This window comes from Schistocerca piceifrons, chromosome X (assembly GCF_021461385.2).
Source record: "Schistocerca piceifrons isolate TAMUIC-IGC-003096 chromosome X, iqSchPice1.1, whole genome shotgun sequence".
NCBI lineage: Eukaryota > Metazoa > Arthropoda > Insecta > Orthoptera > Acrididae > Schistocerca > Schistocerca piceifrons.
Window position 1 is genome coordinate 751,060,708 of NC_060149.1, and position 21,951 is coordinate 751,082,658.

The 21,951-nt window shown below is 37.5% G+C and overlaps 1 protein-coding gene across 1 annotated transcript in view; it reads left to right on the forward strand.

Annotated features, from left to right (window-relative positions):
- The first annotated feature begins 11,024 nt into the window (after window positions 1-11,024).
- Window positions 11,025-21,951, forward strand: part of LOC124721702 (protein anon-73B1) — a 45,443-nt gene continuing 34,516 nt past the window's right edge. The window contains exon 1 of the mRNA XM_047246788.1: window positions 11,025-11,316. Within this exon, the coding sequence (XP_047102744.1) occupies window positions 11,188-11,316 (129 nt within the window). The 5' untranslated portion in view covers window positions 11,025-11,187. The remainder of the gene's footprint in view (window positions 11,317-21,951) is intronic.

Below are 21,951 nucleotides of genomic sequence, written 5' to 3' on the forward strand. Positions count from 1 at the left end.
CACAAACACCAGAAAATAGCAAGTTTATCTCCTTTGAGATTACAAATTGTACACAAGCATACCAGCACAGGAATCAAACAAAATTATAAAAAAACTTCTAAAACATAGAAACATTCATGTCACAGGAACCTATGAAGTCATAGATCTCCTAAAACTAACTCTAAATCAAAAGTATTTTGAGTTCAACAAAAAAATTTACACACATGCCAATGGAATGGCGATGGGACCTTCTTTCTGGCACAGTTCCAGATATATACACACTGGAAGAGAAAATTTTCAGCTCCAGATGGCCACTATGTAAAAAAATTATATGTGCATATTACCATAAATATGCAGAAAATGAGAAAGATGAAGACATCCAGACAGGTCAACAAGAACTCAACAATTTGCATGAAAAGAATTGCAATGGAAACAGAAACAAACAAAACCATAAGCTTGTTTGACCTTAAAATCAGCAACAATAACAATCATTATGCATTTGAAATTTACAGAAAACCAACTACTACAGACAGCATAATCAGTGGAGACTCCTGTCGCCCAACATCACAAAAATATGGCTATTTCAACTCAGTGATCAACAGAATAATCAGTTTACCACTCAGACGCAAAGAAATCCAAAATGAACTTACAATACTCCAGTACATAGGATAACAAAATAAATTCAACCCAAATACAGTTCACAAATTGTATGAAAAACACAGAAAAAAGAAATAAAATTAATAAGCTAAAACAGAAACAAACAAGAAGCAATATACATAGTGATGGGGTACTTGGGAAAAATATCGAATAAAAGAAACCAAATCATAAACGAAACACTATAAAACTAGCTTTCCAAATAAACAACTGTCTGAAACCGAACATTCTATATGTATAAACCAAAATCCCGATTTTAACCAACACAAGCATATCCCAAATTTCGTGTAAGAACTGCACAAAATTGAATATTGGTCAAACAGGGCGAGCCGGCCGCTGTGGCCGAGCGGTTCTAGGCCCTTCAGTCCGGAACCGCACTGCTGCTATGGTCGCTGGTTCGAATCCTGCCTCAGGCATGGATGTGTGTGATGTCCTTAGCTTAGTTAGGTTTAAGTACTTCTAAGTCTAGGGAACTGATGATCTCAGGTGTTAAGTCCTATAGTGCTTAGAGCCATTAGAACCATCAAACAGGGCGAAATATTGGCATTAGACTCAAAGAACACACAAGAAATTGCGACAGTAATCAATCAATCAATCTACATGTGTCTCAGATACCAAAATCACAAAGCAGAACATATCGAAAATGCATTACATCTTCTACACAGAATACCAAAAGGACATACCATGAAAGTCTTGGAAAAATGAGAAATATATACACATAAAAAATCGTCCAAACAATATGCTTATGGGAAAAAATAGATCTCAAACATAAAAATGACACTAGACTTGCATTTGGGAGAACGACGGATCAAACCCACATCCAGCCATCCCAATGTAGGTTTTCCGTGATTTCCCTAAATCACTTCAGGCAAATGCTGGGATGGTTCCTTTGAAAGGGCACAGCCAATTTCCTTCCCCATCCTTTCCTAATCTGATGGGTCCAATGACCTCACTGTTTGTACCAACTAACATGAAATTATCCAGAAAATGTTACTGACATTTTGAAAACAAGAAGAGATAAAAAAGCTGAATAAACAGAAAACAAAAGATAACCATCGACTCAAATCATAACAAAATTATAATAGCAATGAAACGCAACTAATATCACTAACTAGCAAAGTTTATTGTAAGCATAAAGCATCACTGAGGCTAAACAATGAACCCAGCTGTCAAAAGTATTTCGCAGAAATGTTTTATACACACAGAACTTGCATGATAATAACGATCTAGCACGAAATAGACAGTCCATTGTTTACTCACTGATGCAATATAGGTAACCATTACAACAAGATGTAAGTATGTGCACAAATTGCCTTTATGTACAATTTTTACAAACTTAAGTAGACTCACAATATTATTGTCTACAGGTTTGCTTGGTAACAGTGCTTTTGCTGAAACAAGCTTGTAGTAAAGAAGAAGTTTACCTGGAGGTATTCATTACAAAACGTCATATTAAGACATAGTCTATGCAGTGGGCCTGGGCCAAACAGAAGAAATGCTGACATCTTATATTACCTACTTGTGTCCAGATTTTTCCATACTTTCTGTTTAAAGTAATATGTAAGCCATACCAGTTCATCTGAAGTGTATTCTACTTTTTCCAGTAAAAGTTTATATTCCTCCTTTTTTTCAAAATTTTTCGCTGTATGCTCCAGATATTTTTGTTGCAACTTCTTCCATTTCCAGTATTCTTTCCCGTACACATAGCACATTATTGTACTTACAGGAGTAGTTTCTATAATGGGCAATGGTTTAAGACTGTTAGATAAATTGCTTCATTTTCTTACGACTTGTGGAATAACATTATTTGGGGGAATCTGGCCCAGTTCAGAAATATCTATACATAACATTATTGTGGTGAATGATATCCTGGATTGCGAGAAATACGTTTCTCCTTTTTCAATGTAGCACTTCTGTATAATACTTATATCATCTTTGTTGGAGTCTTTGTTAAGATGCTCTGCATATTTAAAGACAGATAATTAAAACTCTATACAGACAGAACATAGTTCTTGATCATGATTGTCTTGAAGGTTTAACTGCTCACCATCCAATTTTCAGGTACTTTTTGTTCCCAGGAGACAAACTACAAAACACTGCTAAACACCACACAGCAAATGGTCTGTATGTTATTGGTTAATCTACACAACATAGACGCGATTGGTATGAAGTACAGGGGAGCACATTGAAAATACTGTTCCTTAGCATAAACAGTACTGCACAGGATCAATCACACAATTCATTCTGTAGTTGTATATTGTAGTCTCCAAATTGGTAATATCATGTTCTTTAGCCAAGGAGGATGTAAAATCTTTAGGGTGGTTATCAATAAATTTGTTCACTCCTTGACTTGTGGTTTGCCATATAAATTTGATATATATCTTTACAATTGGAGGTCATCCACATTAAGCAGTCTATTCCAAGGATCTTGTCGTTGTAGTTACATTGATTTTTTCCCTAGCACTCTCCTTCCATACATAGGATGAGGTTTGATATTAGGAGTTGCACACCTCCTAAATATTCCAGCAAGATCTTGTGTTATATCCTGATCCAAAAGATAATAGCCACCTACACGAAGATGCTGGAATATGCCAAGCAGCTCTTCCATTAGCACATTCATTTCAGCGTAAGCCAATTTCACTTTGTACAGTATAGACACGTGATTTTTGAATTTCTTCGAAATGGTTTCCATTGCTACCTTACCATACGGATTTCTTCGCGTATTCCTCTTGCTGTAATCTGTCATTCGCACATAGGAGAAATGGTAACCTCAATTTGACACTGTATCTCACAGAGATGAATTTGGGAAATTTACTGTGTTGATAATAGTTAAATGACCTACACAACTCCTTCTTTAACATTACAGACTGTACCTTCTCTATCTGCTCCTGGCAGTCCACTTGATCATAGATTTTATGCACCATAATGTTGTCACAAAATGGTTCTGTAGAGAACATTGCGAGCTAACATCCACAGATGTTCAGGCTCACATGCAGTTCCCCTTCATCAAAATGTTTTGGCTCAAACTCGTTTAGGGGTTGAACCGCACGCGTCGCATTACATGCCCTAAATTAGACACTTGTGACGCTATGGTTAAATTTTCTGGCTGATGGCAAGTTTGTGAAATACAAAGTTAAAATAACATATGAAAACAGTAATAATAATATCGGGAACTAAATTAATGACCCATAAATGATGTAGGCCACACAGTTGCGATTTGGTTAGAATAATGTTTATTCAGAGAGCAAATGAATAGTGAAAGTGGTCGTATTTAGATTTGCTGTTACTCTCGAGCGCATATCCATTTGGCACAGTTCGATCATTCACAATCTCATCACGCAATACAAGTTATCTACGCAAAAAGTTAGAGTTCACGCCAGGTGCGCGGCTGCTCACTGCTCATAGACTAAGTCGCTCAATACCACACAACGCGAAATTTTCTAAGTCGTTTCACTTCCTAGCTGCCTAAAGACCGACCGTCTGCTTTGGTGTCACCAGCCGAACTGTCCGCTTTCGCATCTCCACCAGCACTATCTCTCTGCCCGTTACCGGCCGCGTTTCCCGTGTGGCGAACATACTTGCTCAACTGACTAGTGCAGTTCCCTTTCCTGAAGCCGTCCATCTGATTGGCTACAGCTTATTCTACATTATTTTACATTTCAACATATTTAAATAATCAAAGCTTGACCACTTTCACGTTCTAAATTAAGTAACAATAACATCCATTACATAATAAACGTTAAATTCTTCTAATTAAACCAATACAATATCCTTCTTAGCTTTGGACGTCACGGTCTGTAGCCTTGCACCAACGTACTTTCTAATAAATAAAGAACAAAAATAACTACTATTCACTAAACTTTACAACAAATATTCTATTACCTCATGCTGTCATCGTTCAATGTGTTTTGTGTGGAGGAAATGATGTTCTGATGCTTAACTGAAAATACTGATAATTTAAATTTACTATATTTGTAAACAAATAAAGTTAGAGTTGATATTTACAACATTGGTCATTTTAATGATGTGCTTCTAAATGAAATGTCGATCGTTAAGATCGACCAAATCGTTCAGATTTAAGCATTAGGTCTTTGTTACAAAACTTGTTAACTTTACTTTAACAGTAAATCCTAAACTATTATAGATGTGATAAATATTCAAGTTTTATTGGGGTCACCATGAAATTTTATGAAGGATGGTAGATTAAAATTACTGTGGCTTCATTCTCTGCACTACTACAGAATTAAATAGTTTTCATAAGTGTTTCCCTTTATGGCCGATCTTAGGTCCGCCATATTTAACACTGCTACGCCTCCCTCGCCAACAAACGCCTTCTACTGGGTTTCCCTATGACGTAGGTTCTCGTCTGTCTCACTCGCACACTGCAGCACTTAGGCCTCAATAGACAATAGACGCCTGTGAGTTTCCCCATCGTTTGGTGAATCTGCACTCTTTGTGGCACCTGGTCCTGGAAGACAGGGTTCGTTTCACAATTCCTGAAGGCTGACTCTTTGGCCATACTTAAATGAGATCGAAATGCTGGTTAACTCACAATGTGAGCACTTTTAAATTCTTCTTGATAAGGAGCATAATCTATGTTACCAATATGAGTAGCAACATTGTCCAGGTTCTCATATAATAACTGCAAACGAAAGCGTTCGTCGGTTGGTCTTAGCTTCCTCCCTAATGGCTCAGGGATGTCAAGTGTTTTGAACGAATCCATGCTGACATTTTCCACTACCACAAAAGACTGATATGTTTCGGTTATCAGGCCTCATTTTACACTCTACAGTTCCATGATGGCAGCACTATGAGTCACCTGATCTTCTGTTCATGGCTTCTAAATCTGGTTGTACTTACAGTCCATGGATTGCAGTTATGCTGATTTTTGTCTCAATTTCTTGTAGCGGTTGTCACTGTATGGAGCAGGTTCAGATTATGAGTCAGAAGTTGTCCGAAAGTAAATCTACCAGTATCATGCCCAGAATATTGTTCTGGGTGTATCCATCCTTGTTAAGTCCGGGTTAACGTCCAAAAGTGAATACACCCGAAACAATATTGCAAGCATTATAATGATGGACCCACTATCGAACATCTTCTGAACCCTATCCGAAACTACTCCTGACAGTAGCCCCCCCCCCCCCCAATGAGAAACTGTTAGAAACTGTAACACAAAATGCCGTAACTACAATTACAATTAAATTTAGAAGACCTGTCCGGAATATCACATAACTGGAAGTTCAGTCTTGGATCTTTGGACTATAACAAGAGGCCTGATTGTCGCAAGTGATCGGTCTCCTGCAGTAGTGCAAGGTCTCAACATGGATTCCTAGAAAGTGCCAAACGTCCTTCAGCTGTTAGGGGGGAAGGCGAGACAAACCAACGAATGCTTTGGTTTGTTATTACTATGGGAGACCCTGGACAATGTTGCTACAGAAATGGTAAGAGCATATGGTATATTTTGGCTGGGAGTCCTCTTTCAGGGCTTTTGGCTCCCTGGTGCAAGTCTTTTTATTTGCAGTCACTTTGGTGACTTGCTTGTCGATGACAATGAAATGATGATAACAACAACAACCATCTCTGTCTTGAACATTGAATGACATGGTGGCATGTGTGTATGATGGACAGTGGTGGCTTGCAGAGCTTGAAAGAATAAGTTTGGAAAACAATGATGTTTCTGTGCATTTTTACCACCCTGCTAGCCCAAGAACATCATTCAAGAAATCTACTACTGACAAAGTTTGGATACCAATGAAAAATGTTTTAAGGAAACTTTCAGTGCTTGTACTTACCACAGCAACTGGGAGGTCTTATTCTATATCACAGAAGCTGTCTGAAGAAATAGTGTTCCTAACATTCACCACCAGGTTTAAGAACAGTCACATATCAAAGGTTGTTAATTGAAAATGTTTATTTTAAGTATGTCAAAATAATATAAATGTTAATTTCAGTGATATTTCCACTTTTTGTATATAATTCGGTACCTTACTTCAATAATAACTGATTATATCTCGCCAATATCACACAAGAATAGGCAACAGCCATAAGATCAGTTGTAGAGTAATGTGAATTATCGCCTCATTTTCAAAAATTCATATCTTTGTTCACAGTCAGATATCGATGTTGAAATTTTGACAGTACGTTGCTATCATATAGATGTACAAACTGTGCAAAAATAATATTTTTATATTCAGTACCACCTGGAATAACTAACCCCAAACCTTATAAAAAATGAAAATTTTCAAATTTCATATACATAAAAAATTAAGGAAACATTACTGAGTGTTCTTGCTCTATATGAGGCTAGTAGTATATGATATATGCTTTCATAAATCACTCCTTGTTTGTTATTTTTGGGCCTAAAAAGTGGATTTTTGAAAATTTAGATACCAAACTTTGGAGGTAATTTTGAATGATTATTTTTGAGTTTAGGGTATTTTGTGTAAAGATTCTACTAAAACCAATCATGTCAATTGCAATGTTGTAACTTAACCCAGTGCAGAGATATTCAAATTTTCACTAATGTCTCCAGACTGAAAAATCGTCCCCACCTACAAATAAAAATGACCGCCATTCAGTAAAGGTGGAAGATAAATTATTTTAAAAAAGTGTTTTGAAATTCTCAAATATAGAGCAATCACAAATTATAATATTTAAAAATGGTCAAGCAACCATCACTGGACCACTTCGTATGGATTGACTGATCGTGCAGAACATGCCTCAAATTCTGCAGTCAGTGCTGGAACGACTGTTTTTCCTCTGGTCAACAGCTCAAAAGATTTTTGGCTACATTTTACACTGGTATTTCTACAAGGTTCAGAATGTGCACCAAATGAAGCCCCTAAGATATGCCTTTGCCCTTCGTTTCTTGGCATGCATGGAAATGGATAACATGTGGCCAGGAAACATTATTTGGAGGGATGAGTCACATTTTCCTCTGCACAGTGCCATGAATGCACAGAACTGTTGCATATGGGATTCTACTCCACCTCTTGCTGCGCACGAACATCCACTGTATTCAGCTTATAGGACTGTCTACTGTGGTTTCACAAGATCCTTTATTCTCAGTCCATTTTTCTTCGAGAAGATGGCACCTCACTGTCCTGTTAGATGGACATTATACGGACTGACTGGCGCAACAAATGATTCCAATTGAGCAAGAACACCACACCACTATTTTCATGCAAGATGGAGCGACGCCACATGTACATTAAGAGGTGAAGAATTTGCTTTAAGAAATCTTCAGTAACGACCACATCATCTCCAGAAAATTTCAAAATTTTTGCTGTCCAGATCCCCTGACCTAAATGTATGTGACTTCTTGCTGTGGGACATCTGAAAGTTCATGTCTATTAGGGATGTATGTGGATCTGAAGGATAGCATACAAAGATAAATCACTGGATATGCTGTGAGCAACTGTGACCATTCCGTATTACGGATGCATCATGTTGCTGAATAGTGAGACCATATTGAACACATGTTTTAGCTTGTGACCATATCCTACAAAACGTGTTTAATCGTTCTTCTCCTTTTCCTGCACCCACACCACTTTCTGATTGTTTACAGTACCATATTTTCACCTGGTGTCAGAAAGTGGAGCTATTTTTTTTTTTTTCAGTATAGTCCATGAGCACACTGATTAATGAACATGCCCATGATATTTCATTATCCTGTGATGTATACAGCCCACACTGTAGCACTTGAAACACTATCAGTTTAATAATAATCATCCATTACATTTCTGGTATTTTGGTTCAGTCTTGCTGACATCCGCGATACAGTATTGGATGGGGTAAATTATTCAGTTTTTGTTTTTGTTTACAGGCGTTGATTTTGGTATTCTGTGGACTCTTGATACTGCTTACAAATCTGTGAGTGAACAGCTTGATTTAAAAGCATTGTGGGTATATTTTTTGTTTTGTACACTATTTTCTTTCACATCCGTTTTTCATACTTTCTGATATTTAATGGAGGCCTTCAAAAATTTCATTGAAATAAGAGGATGGTAATAAAGCACACTTGTGTACCTACTGTTGCATTTTTAGTATTTGCAAAGAAGAGTGCTCTAGTCGCTAAGCAGACTCATCTACATCTCCATTCGTGCTTTGAATATCACTGTGAAATGCAAGGCACTCAGTAGTGAGAAGCAATACCATTCACAGCCAAAATACTCATTCATGACAAGATGTAATATAGTTGAATATTAGTTCTGTCAAAAGCTGCTTATATGAAGCTCTCCATTAAACTCGAGGATTGTATTGAAAATGGATGCAAAAAAAGGAAAAGAATAAAAGCTATACACTTAAGTAGTAACAAATATTAAGCCCACGACGAAGCCAACTTCTGTTTCATATTAAGCAAAAACAAATATACGCTCATTTACTACTCCCAGTATCAAAAACATGATGATTATGGATCGATAAACTTGCAGCGCCCCAAGTGGCCTGTCAGCGAAACAAGGTCATGTTGCTGGCAGTCCCTATAAAGGTGCGTCCATATAATGCCTATTTTGTCTTCAACTTCGCGCATGAGCATAACTTTCCAGTACCGCAACTATGCATGCACATTTGTGCATGCGTAATTTCCTGGAAATGGAGACCATGCATTAGATGCATTGCTACCCCCTTCGTCGGAAATCTTTGCTCTTTTTAGCAGACAGTGGTATAGTATATAGTGTGTTGAGGTTATGCTGTAAGGCGATTTATGTGCAATAATGTCTGTTGACACGGTAAGCACGCACAAGTTTATAGATGATTACAGACGAAGAAAAAGCCATGTCTCATGCAGCTTCTGAAGGTTATTTGAATAAAAATTCGAGTTGTGTTGCCCTTAGTGTTACGTATTAGATTGTCTCCGATCATATTTCTGCAAATAATAAGATTCCGTAAGTTTCGAAGTAGGAAAACTGAGAAGAATAACCTAAAATTTATGAAAATAGCATATGAAAGCTGCAGACGAATATTCGCGATATGGCGACTTAAAGCACAACAACTGAAGAGCCTGGCATCTGAACAAAAGAAGTGACGAGAAATGTGTAGCTCCTCAACAAACTACTAAAAATGCAAATGGAGCGCACTGATGATGCAAAAAAATACGAAATGTGAAACACAACCTCTGTTCTAGTGAATTCTGGCATCTACAAAATTCCAAAATTTGTCGAATCCTTTTAAGCTAATCTATATATCATATTTCATGATTAAATATAAATGACACATTGAAACAAAATTAACCTTCACATAACGTTAAGAACCTTCCTATTTCTCGGTTTCAGGAATGATCACTTTTATTTATTAATGTTCCATTAATCCAGTATTCGAGAGAACTGTAACGATAAGTCGTAATTGTACATGAGAGCAGTACTTACAGATGCTAACAGGTACAAATTGTAACGTTGTATAGGAACAAAATATGCTAATAATTTCAAGCTTAGGCATTTCATACAGTGAAAAGAGCTATGATACAATCAAATAATGAATTACAATTATTCCACATTGCGAGTTACAAATTTGGTAGAACTGAAATGTTTGTCTTAAAATAAGGACTAAATAATTCAAACGAGTACGTAAATCGCCAGTTACCAGGTAACAAAATTTGATTGTCAGCCTTATCGCTGCATCTTCCCAAGCAGAAACTCCAAAATTACGTCGTGACCTCTTTCTGAAATTTGCAGACAAAACGTTGTCATCAATTTGTATTTCTCATTCATCTGTTGTTTATACGTTTATGTACTTACAGGCGCCTTTGCGTTTTCTTTTTTTTTTTGTCGTGTTACACCACAATAAACACACCACACGCTCCCAAGCAAAGAAGAAGATTCTTAGCAGACTGCTTACGCAATGAGGCAGCGTGTGGATACGAGAACGCCCGTGCGTACACACTTTCCTTTCGCAAGTTTTTGTGCATGCCCTTTTATTCCCATGCTTCCGCGATTTTGTACGAAGAAAGGGGCATCGTGTAGATATACGTTAAGTGCTTCATCCCCGTGGGTTAAGTTATCTTGAGTTTATACTCCGATAAAGAGTTATGCTGATTCGGTACAGTGTATTTTCCGTGCTATTCCAAGAACAGGACTTAACCGGCCGTTATATGTATTTGTTCTTATATGTTTGTATTTACACAAAATTATATCATTAACTGCTCTTATGGGCCAGAAGATGGGCATTAAATAAATAACAAATAAAAATGTGTGGTAAAATCTAAGATTGATGATGGTAAATTAGTGCCAGAGTCGTGCGTAAGCGGAGACTCTTCTGTCATGAAAACAGAATTCGTTCCTTAGTTTGTGCAAAGATGTAAAGAATACTGCCTCTTTGAGTTTACGCAGTACCTTCGACCAAAGCTACTAAGTGGTATGTCCTGTATCTAGTGTCTTTGACTTGTTAGTAACTTGCCGATTGTGTTTGACAGAAGTGACGCGCGTTTGTTTTTCCTTAAATCGGCGGTTGCAGTGTTAAGTTGCTCGTCGTAGTACGGTGCGTTCCTAGAGTATTTCGCCAATACGAATAACCCGTTGCGCATTACGTAAGTAGCGTAAACGAAGGAAATAGAGCGTCATGACAGAAGATATTGTAGATTCTGTGATTAGATATGGGCTATATTTCGGTGCAGTGTTTCAGTTAGTATGCATTGCCGCTGCTGTTATTATGCCTGACAGTACGGGGGATACAAATTCGGTATTGAAGGTAAGATCATAATGATAAGTTATGAAATTAATGATTTTTCGGGAGTAGGATCTCTTCATCGCCGAATAATCACAAGCTTCTGTTGTCTTCTTGTCCGAACTGTTTATCGTCCACATTTCACTTCGACAGAACGCTCCACTCCATACATATACGTTCAGAAACGTCTGTGTAACTCTTAAATACGTACTAAATGTTAACATGTTTATCATTTCAGTATATCTTCTTCTGCCCATTGTCAGTCTGCATTTTATATCATATCCCCTTCGGCTATCATCAGTTATTTTGCTGCCCAAATAACAAAACTCGCGCGCTACGTTTAGTGCCCTGTTACTGTTATCCTCCTTTCAAGACGCTGACTGTCGGGAATTGTGTAAAACACTCACTCCCTTCTCATCTATTGCTTCCCTTCAACTCTTGTAACTTTCGCTCCTTTTATTTTAATCCTGCGACCTTTGTAATTTCACAAAGTATTCCAGTCAACATTGCCAAAAGCTTACTCTGTCTACGAATGCTATAAAATTAGGTTTGCCTGTCCTTAATGTATCACCTCATGTGTTCCTGCATTTATGAGGAATCCAAACTGATCTTCCCCAAGGTCAGTCTCTACCAGTTTTTTCCATTCTTCTGTAAAGAATTCATAGTTCTATAATATTCACACCTGTCAGCACCTTCATTGTTTGGAATTGGAATTATTATATTTTTCTTGAAGTTTGAAGGTATTTCACCTCCCTCATACATCCTGTGCGTCAGCTAGAATAGTATTGTCATGGCTGCCTCTCCCAGAGATATCAGTAGTTCTGTGGGAATATCATCTACTCCAGGGACCCAGTTTCAACGTAGGTCTTTCAATGCTCTGTCCAATTTTTCTTGCAGTACCATATCTGTGGAAGGCTCTTCACTCCTACATAATAGTTGCAACCTACATCAGCCTTTATGCCTGCTTAGTGTAGTCAAGTATTAGTCACCATCTAAAATTTTACTCCCCCACCCCCCCTCTCCAAGGAGAAGAAAGAAGGAAAAAAAAAAATTCCTCCCGTCCTCAGGAAGTATCATATATCATACCAATCAGTTCTTTTAGTCAAGTTGTTTTCCCCCCTCTGTTTCTATTGTGTACTTACTATTTGTCCAATCCACCCATATGCTCTTCGGTAGTTTTGTGCAGCACCTCATTTCAGTTCTCCTTTTGTCTGAACTGTATATTGTCCACATGTTAGTTTTATATGAACCTACACACCAGATAAATACTTCCAGAAGAGCCTTCCTAACACATTTAACGTGAAGAAAATATTTTTTTTTCATTGAAATGATTTTCATGCTATTGTCAGTCTGCACTTCATATTCCCTCTATTTTGGCCAAAGTCAGTTTTTTTCCCTGTTCAAACAACAAAACTTGTCTACTGCTTTTAGTCCATCATATCCTAACTGTATTCGGGTCTAGTGCAGCAGGGGATACAACCCGTCGGCTTTGGACAATGACGTCACAAATCGCCAGAGAGCAGTTTACCATTTTCGCTTTTGCTGTTATGTTTCAGTTTCGTTTTTTTACTGATTGCTTAATAAATTGGATCTGTTTATTCTATCTCGTGAGATTTTTTTTTTAAAAAGCCAAAAAACACTTATCAGCCACTGAAGGGAGCTACAACACTAAGAAGAATCGCTTCTCGATTGGCCACTTGTGACGTCATTGTCCAAAGCCGACGGGTTGTATCCCCTGCTACACTAGTCCCCTGTATTCCATCACTCTTTTTGTTTGGTCTTCTTATTAATCTGTTTCCATGGCACTAACCATTCAACTGATCTTCAGTCCTTTACCGCCTGTGAAAGAGTTACATAGTGTCATTGGCAAACATCAGAGATTTAATAACAGTGATAATAAGCTACAACCCTATCGCCCAGTTTTCTACTCCCATTCATATCCTTCAATTCATATAACTGAATTATGGTGTATGAGCATGTGGATGCAGATCACCTTTCACTCCCTATACTTTCTCTCTGCTGCAGTCATAATGTCAAATGGTGTATTCCAGTTGCCATGTGTCCAGGACAAATCATCCAGTCAACAATGACAAAAGTATCTCTACATCTATAAATATGAGTTTTCCTTTTCAATATAATCCATTATGGAGTCGAGGTAGCAGTTGTTGTTATACTGGTTATCACTGTTAGCATTCAACCGCGATTCTTATACATATATTTTAACAACGCGTTTCAAGAGACAATGCTCTCATCATCAGGTTGTAAAGTCTATGTCATGAAATTAAACGGACTAAAAAGACAAAATACCATCACAAATAGTCAATGGCCGTCCCATAGCTACCAGATATGCTGTCGCACTGCGCCGGCTTGGGAGCTGTTTTGGACTGACGTGCCTAGGTGTTGTGGCGTGGTTACAGCCGTGTGCTTGACGGTAACGCTATGCTATTGGGCGCCTGATTTCCTTATTGCATTGGTCTGCCATCATTAGCCTCTCGCAACTCCGTCAGTGACATGCTACAAGTTTAAAGTCGCATACCTGCCCTAAAATAATTCTAAAAACCCGCTAAAAAATCTCATTTTTTAAAAATTATCTTGTGCATTTAGAATATTGCTTTGTTTCTTTTCATGGATAGCTATCTCGAATTCCTCTAGTAAATCAAGTTTCCTCCCTTTCTTTTCTATATGCAATATTTCTACGTTGTCTTCTATGCTATTAAGGGGATGGCCTGTTTCATATATATGGTTCGCAACAGCTGATTTGTCATAATTTCCTAACCTGAACGCATCTTTATGTTCTTTATACCGGATCGCGAATGATCTTCCTGTCTGCCCTATGTATTTTGCATCACAAGTTCTGCACTGAATCTTATAAACTCCCGATCTTTCAAACTTATTTTTCTTCTCGCCAGTATCATGCTTAAGGTTATCTCGCTAGATTATTAGTCTGAAAAGCTATTTTGACATCGTATGGATTAAAAATATTTGCTATCTTTTGTGAGACTTTTCCGTAGTATGGCATCGTGATAATTTTCACTTTCTATCCATCAGGTTTATTCTTTTTGTGCTTATTACTTTTCCATAACAGTTTTTTAACCATATTTATTCTGTAACCATTATTCATCGCTATTCTTTTAACGGTATTAATTTCAGTCTCCCTATCTCTTTCACTCATAGGTATATTGACTGCCCTATGCACGAGACTACGGAAAGCAGCTTCTTTATAAGCCTGCGGATGGCATGAATCATTCGGGATCATGGCATCAGTCGTAGTTTGTTTTCTATAAATGGAGAATGCATGTTTGTTGCCCTGCTTTTTTATATTCAGGTCCAGGAACTGTAAACAATTGTCAGTTTCATACTCCACGATAAATTCTATTTTATTATGTGTGTCGTTGAACTTTTTTTACTATTCTCTCAATGCCCTCATGGGACATAAAGTTCTAAATTCTGACAATAACGTTATGGATAAAATTGTTTATTACAAACGTTATGTAGATGACACTCTGTTACTTGTCTATGGTTTTTAGAATTATTTTAGAGCAGGTATGCGACTTTAAACTTGTAGCATGTCACTGACGGAGTTGCGAGAGGCTAACGATGGCAGACCAATGCAATAAGGAAATCAGACGCCCAATAGCATAGCGCTACTGTCAAGCACACGGCTGTAACCATGCCACAACACCTAGGCACGTCAGTCCAAAACAGCTCCCAAGCCGGCGCAGTGCGACAGCATATCTGGTACCTATGGGACGGCCATTGACTTGTGTCAACAACTTCAATGTAAGACGATGACCCACAGTTCAATATACTTTTAATTCTGTTTTACTCTATGGACTTACTAACTATTTGTGATGGTATTTTGTCTTTTTAGTCCGTTTAATTTCATGACATAGACATTACAACCTGATGATGAGAGCATTGTCTCTTGAAACGCGTTGTTAAAATATATGTATAAGAATCGCGGTTGAATGCTAACAGTGATAACCAATGAGTTTTCCTTTGACATCCTCACAACTCTCACAGTTGCATATTTCAAGTATAATGAAACAAAACCATGTAATCTGCTCCATGAAAGTAATAGCCTGTGTGCTTTTGTTCAGTGTGTATGTGCAGTTCATTGAATCCCTTAAGTGAAGTAATAGACAAATTTATTCATATGTGTACCTCAAAAACAAGGAGGATTTTACGAATTCAAAGTGTTTCTGTGTCCTGAGTTTAGAACAATCATTAATTTTTCATTGTGTATTTATGTTGGAATTGTTGGAATATTTTTAGCAGAGCCAGTTGGAATTGTCATGTCACCTAAACTTTTTCTTTTTCTTCCCCAGGGCTAAAGCTATATACCACCCACCAAAAAGGAAAAAATCTTGATTGTGGTGACCCTGATCTGTAGTGCAGCCCAAGGTCTAGATTAGGTTAGGTGACAGTTTGGTTGAGAGTTGGCTTTTCCAACGAATGTGAAAGCAGGAAATCTGATTGTGATAAATTTGACTGGTAGCAAAGCCTACTGTTCACATCCATACCATGTTGAAGGCTGCAAACTTTTACCTTTTTCAGTCTGAAAAGTGGTTTGATAGTCCTTTACGCTCTCTATCCTGTGCAGGCTCAACGTCTTCAAAAAAACTACCGCAACCTTGATCCATTTCAATCTTCTTATTGTACTCCTATCTTGGACTTAGTGTACAGTTTTTGTCCTCCACACTTCCCTCCAGTACTAAATTGATGATTTCTGGATGTCTCAGAATGTGTCCTGTCAGCTGATGCCATCATTTAGTAAAGTTGTGCCGCAAATTTCTTTTCTCCCCAATTCTAGTCAGTATTTAATTAGTTCCCCAATCTACACAATCTAATCTTCAGCTTTCTTCTGTAGCATCCGATTTCATGGGCTTCTTTTCTATTCTCTTCTCTTTTTGCCTGAACTGCTTCTTGCTGGTGTATCAGCTCCATACTGTTTCAGTTTCAGAAGAGTTGTTCTTTTGAGAATGCCGTTTACATGTTCACTCACCAAATTTTACAAGAAGAATCACAATATTCTTGTAGATAAATTGGAGTTCGATGGGCTTGATGGTACAGCCAACCAGTAGATACTGTCATATCTAACCAAATAAATGCAGAAGGTTATACTTATACAAACGATGTGGCCTAAGGACCTTATTCTGACTGGAGAGAATCAGAGCAATACAGTAGCATCTAATTCCACCCATCTACGTTGACACGTATCATCAGTAGGGTGTAAATGCCTAGTTCCTGCATATACAATATGGCGACAATGATGTCATTACATACGCATGCTTACCAACGTGAACGAAAATAAAAATGATGCAATTTCTTGCTCCAAAATTAAAATGAAACTAATGGACAAACTGCGGAAAATTGGGGGTTTAGGGTGGGGACGTGCTAAGTATACAATAATAAAAAAAAAAACAGCGCATCGTCCTGAAGCAGGGGGGGGGGGGGGGCAAACAACACCACCTACAACTCTGAAAAGTGGAACCAAAACTCCGAAAATTCAAAAAAATCCAAGTACCCCATATTCACAACATGAATTAAGACACTGTCGACCTGCCATAAATATACAGCAGACAAAACATCACTAGGATAAAATCGAAACAAAAATTACTTACCAATAAAAGCCAGCTACCTTAATTCAAAACCATGTTAGCTTGAGGACAACCAAAACTCAATTGAACCAATACCACACGTCAGACTCAGCACGTCCACACCCATCACCATAGGGCACCATCAAATATGACATGACATCTAAAAACACAACCAATCCAAAAACACCACACCATAGTGGCATCTCGCACCACAAAACCATTATGTCATGGGTCAAAGCAGACAGGTGGAATGGAATGCTTCTGTTGACCCAGAGCCACGAACAGGGTTGCCCAAGGTTCAATCTTAGCTCTACTATTGTTCCTTGTATATTTAAATTATCTTCTGCCTAGCGTACAACAAGCAGAGTTAGTTCTTTTTGCACATGGCAGTAGTACTGCAATTACTCGAAGCTGGCGCGTGCAAACCCCCCCCCCCCCCCCCCCCCCCCCCCCCCAATCCCACAGCCACACGCGTGCGCGCCCACACACACACACACACACACACACATTTTGGAACCCCTAAAACAACTTAATTCAGTCACATTTGCACTTGGAATCTTGCAAATTGTGGAGAGACAAATCAGTAGGTTGACTTATTTTGCACATTTTCATTCAGTAATATATGGAAAAATGTATGGGAGTAACTCATCTTTAAAAAAGTAATTCTTCATTGCTTAAAAATGTGCAGTATGGATAAGTGGTGCTCACCCATGATCATCTTGTAGACATCTGTTTAAGGAGCATTATGACTACTGATTCACAGTATATTTATTCCTTCATGAAGTTTGTTGCAAATAATCCACTATAGTTCAAAAGGAACAATGATGTATGTGGTTACAGTACCAGGTAGAGAAAGACTTTCATTATTCCATGTCAAGTTTGGCTTTAGCACAAATAGGGATGCACAATGCTGCAACAAAAAATTTTGATAACGTACCTGGTGGCATAAAATGTCTGCAGATAGCAAAGTAAAATTTGAACACAAACTAAAAGAGTTTCTCCTTGACAACCCTTCCTATTCTGTAATTTCTATTACTGTAATGTGTGAAAGGTGGGTGGGCAGGAATTAGTAACTCACGTCTTTATATTAAAAAGTAGTTGGCAGGAATTTGTTGTTTGAACGTAAAACGACTCCTTCCACATCGTCATTTGTTATGCAAATGATCCAGGGAACATGAAACTAACAAACTGCAAAGCTACACTCAAGACAAATGCCTTCAGGAAAAAAAAACTACCTAACACTTAAATTATTTGATGTTAACAAACTTGTCTTCTTTAGGAAGGCTTCTCTTGCTGCTGCCAGTCTATATTTGATATACTCCCTTCATTGGCCATCATCAGTTATTTTACTGCCCAAATAGCCAAACCCATGTATTTCTTTTGGTGTCTTGTTTCCTTGTCTAATGCCCTCAGCATCATTCCATTACTCATTTTATTTTTGCTGATGTTCATCTTATATCCTCTTTTCAGGACACTGTCCATTCCATTCAGCTGCTCTTCAAAGTCATTTGCTCTCTCTGACAGAAATACAATGTCACTGGCAAACCTCAAAGTTTTTGTTTCTTTTCCCTGATCTTTAATTCCTACTCCAGTTTTCTGTAGCTTCCTATACTGCTTACTCAGTATAGAGATTGAATATCATCAGGAATGGGCTAAAGCTGTCTCACTCCCTTCTTGACTACTGCTTGCCTTTAATCTCCTTTAACGTGACAAAACCAAAAGCTGTGAGTCTACTCATTTGCTTTGGCCTGTGATTTCTTCAATATGGCAGACACCCTATTTTAGGCATACACAATATGGTGACCATTACGGCACTCGACATCCTTGAACAGCGATAAATAACACATGAAATATTTAACTCCAGCAATAGAATGAAACTAATGGGACAACCATGGAAAGTAGGGGGTTTTGGATTGGGGCAAACTAAATGTATACTAATTAGACCACTCAAATCCAAAGGTATTGTAAATTTCACTGGGCACATATGGAGGTAAAACAAAGCCCGCAGTACCTAAAACCAACATTCAGATCATAAAATCAATGATTGATCGAAGCTTTTGCTTACCATGTCTGTCTAAAACAGTCCATGGTACAATAAACCAAAACCCACTCATATAGCTAATAAGACACATAACATAACCAATTATGGTGAACCAATAGCTGTCATACCTACCAACACAGTTACCAAATGTTGACAAGAAAAATGCTGAAATCCATGAAAACTTGCATCATCGCCAATTTTGATGTACAAAAATAACTATAAACAAAACACACATACTGCATATATTACAATAAAAAAACAAACTACAAAACATACTTATGACTTAAAGCTGCCATCACAAACTCTTCCAGTAACAACCTGACACACTCAGCTCACAATGTCAAATGACTCACTAACATAACTAGGAAACAACTTCAAAACATAAATGTTGAACACAAAGAGTCCAACAAATACAACAGCACACAATCTATGAACATGAGCTGACTCGAAAACACCCCACTACCATGTTGTCACACAACACAGTTACGTCACAGGTCAGAGAGAATGGCTGGAATTGCAACTTATTGGATGAAAATTTATCTCTTACAACTGCAATCAGTTTTTTCTTTTTTTTTTTTTACAATTTGTAGATAACCTTTGGTTTCCTGTATTTTGTCTCTGGTACTTCATCACCCCTATTTGATTTTCTGTTTATAATCCTGTACGCACCTTGCCAGAAGTCCTGTTCATCCTGCCATGAGACTGCAGTAATTCCCACAATACCTAACTTCCACATATCCATTTCCTTTTTGAAATTTTCTGATCTACCTACCTGTTAAGGGGCCGCAAGTGTGTTTATGGTGTCGGCAGCTCTTGTGTTGTGTGCGAATGTTGGCAATTCATTGATGTTGGCCGTAGCCAATTGAGTGATCTAATGATTTCTTTTGGCAGAAGATTCTGATATGTCTTCCGTCCAATACAATCAGATGACCTGTAAAATATGTTACAAAAATAATAAATACAGTACATTATGTTATACTGATTACTTTTTTTGTATTGATAGGGGCAGAATACTTTTTACTAATCTGGTTACTATGAATTTTAAGGTTTCTTACTGATTTTTGTATTTCCTTTGTGCCAAGTAAGACTGACCTGTGACAAACCCTTAAGCCTAGGATCCACTGGAATGTGACAGTTTGGTTGTGACTTATGGAAGCACAAAAATAAGATTGCCAAAATAGATTGATGTTCAGTGTAGCGCGAGATGTGTGTTCATCATTGCAGTAGGGTAACCTACTTATGTCTTTCTGATTTTACCAATAATTCCATCAACATGGTTAAATTCAAACCTTAGTTAACAAAATAACAGCTATCTTTATTTAGGAAATAATAAACGAGAATCTCATTTGCTAGCTGCATCTCACTCAAGATTCTTCATGTTAATTTCTCATGATTCATTGTGTGAACTGTTACCAACAACAATGTGCAACAGAAAAGCCCTTGATGCCATTAGTGTTCTTATACAATTAAGGGATCTAACAATCAGTAGCATAATAATTTATTTGTCCAATGATCATTTTATTAGATTTCTCAGTTTAATACAAGGAAAAACATGTCATATATATACAGACACACAAATGTAAATGCATGTTTGTGATGAGGTGGGACAGGCAGTCTGCCGTGGCCTTGGTGAATGAACCATCCCAACATTTATCTGAAGTGATCTAGGAAAACCTAAATCAGTGGCCAGATGGAGCATGAGGTCCCTGGAGGCCATTGCCTTGAATACTTCGAAATACTTACGTCAGTGAAGAATAATTATATCTCCATACACACCGAACACACATGCAGATGTTGGAAAAATGACCATGCCGTACCTCTATTAAATCTCCCTCAGGGTGGGTGAGATGTGCAACTGTTAGATGGTGAAGATCTGGGGTGATTGTTTTGTAAAAACAGCGTAGAATGTGACACGGGTGTTTTAATTATTACTTTATTTATGCATTATTTTTATTTAGCCCTACTCTGAGTTCTCTAAGTGATCTTTGAATAGTATGTATTATTTGACTGCATTTTAACATAAATGTATGTTAGTCGCTCTTTCATCTCATTGAGAAAATTACTAAGTTTTAGACCATCATAGAAAATACTTTTTAAAGTTTTCATTTGTTTTTCCTTGTTAAATATGATTACAAACTGGCCTTTATTCTCTGATCATGTATATAACAAATTGATGCACATATTATGTTTCTCTTCATGTATTAGTGAGGTTCAGTAAGGATACCCACACTATTTTTAGCTATTACTGTTATGGCCCAATTTTATAGTTACAAAATTATGTTTGTTACATACATCTGATCCTCAGAAAAAATTGCTATAGATAATAATTTAATATACATAGGAGTAGTATATCACCATAAGGCGCAATAGCTTTTACACACTGATTAGTGAACTTCTAATGGCATGACATTTTCTTTGCTTGTGTCTTTGCTTGTTCCTTGTCAATATACAATAAATATTCATCTGTAAGAACTGTGTTTTTTGGGTATTGTGACAACGGATTTTCATCTTTAAGCTGAAGTTCATGCTATATGTTGTTATGTTCATTGTCAATTTAATACATACTGCCCAATTGTAAACATTCCTTGTCTCCTCAGCTAGAAGTTCCCAAGTTCTACCAAGGATGTTAATGTTGCTAATTAAGTTTGTATGACAGCCACAAGTTGTGATGAATACTCTTTGCCTGGAAGTCACTCAGTTTAACAAGAACAGTGACAGAAACTGTGGAATTTACAGTTCAAAGTAGTTGACTGATTTCATTGCCAATGTCATATTAATCAGCCAACTACTTCGAGCTGTAAATTCCACTTTATGACAATACACTTGTTAAATTGAGTGAAATCAGTCAATAAAGAATATTAATTGTGACTTGTGGCTGTTCTACAAACAATTTCAAGAGCCACTGTTCTCCCTGCAAGAAATGCCTATTTTTGTATAATTTTGCTCTAACCAACAAATATCTCCATGCCACACATTGCCCCCCCCCCCCCCCCCCTCCCAAAAAAAAGGTAGGGTGAT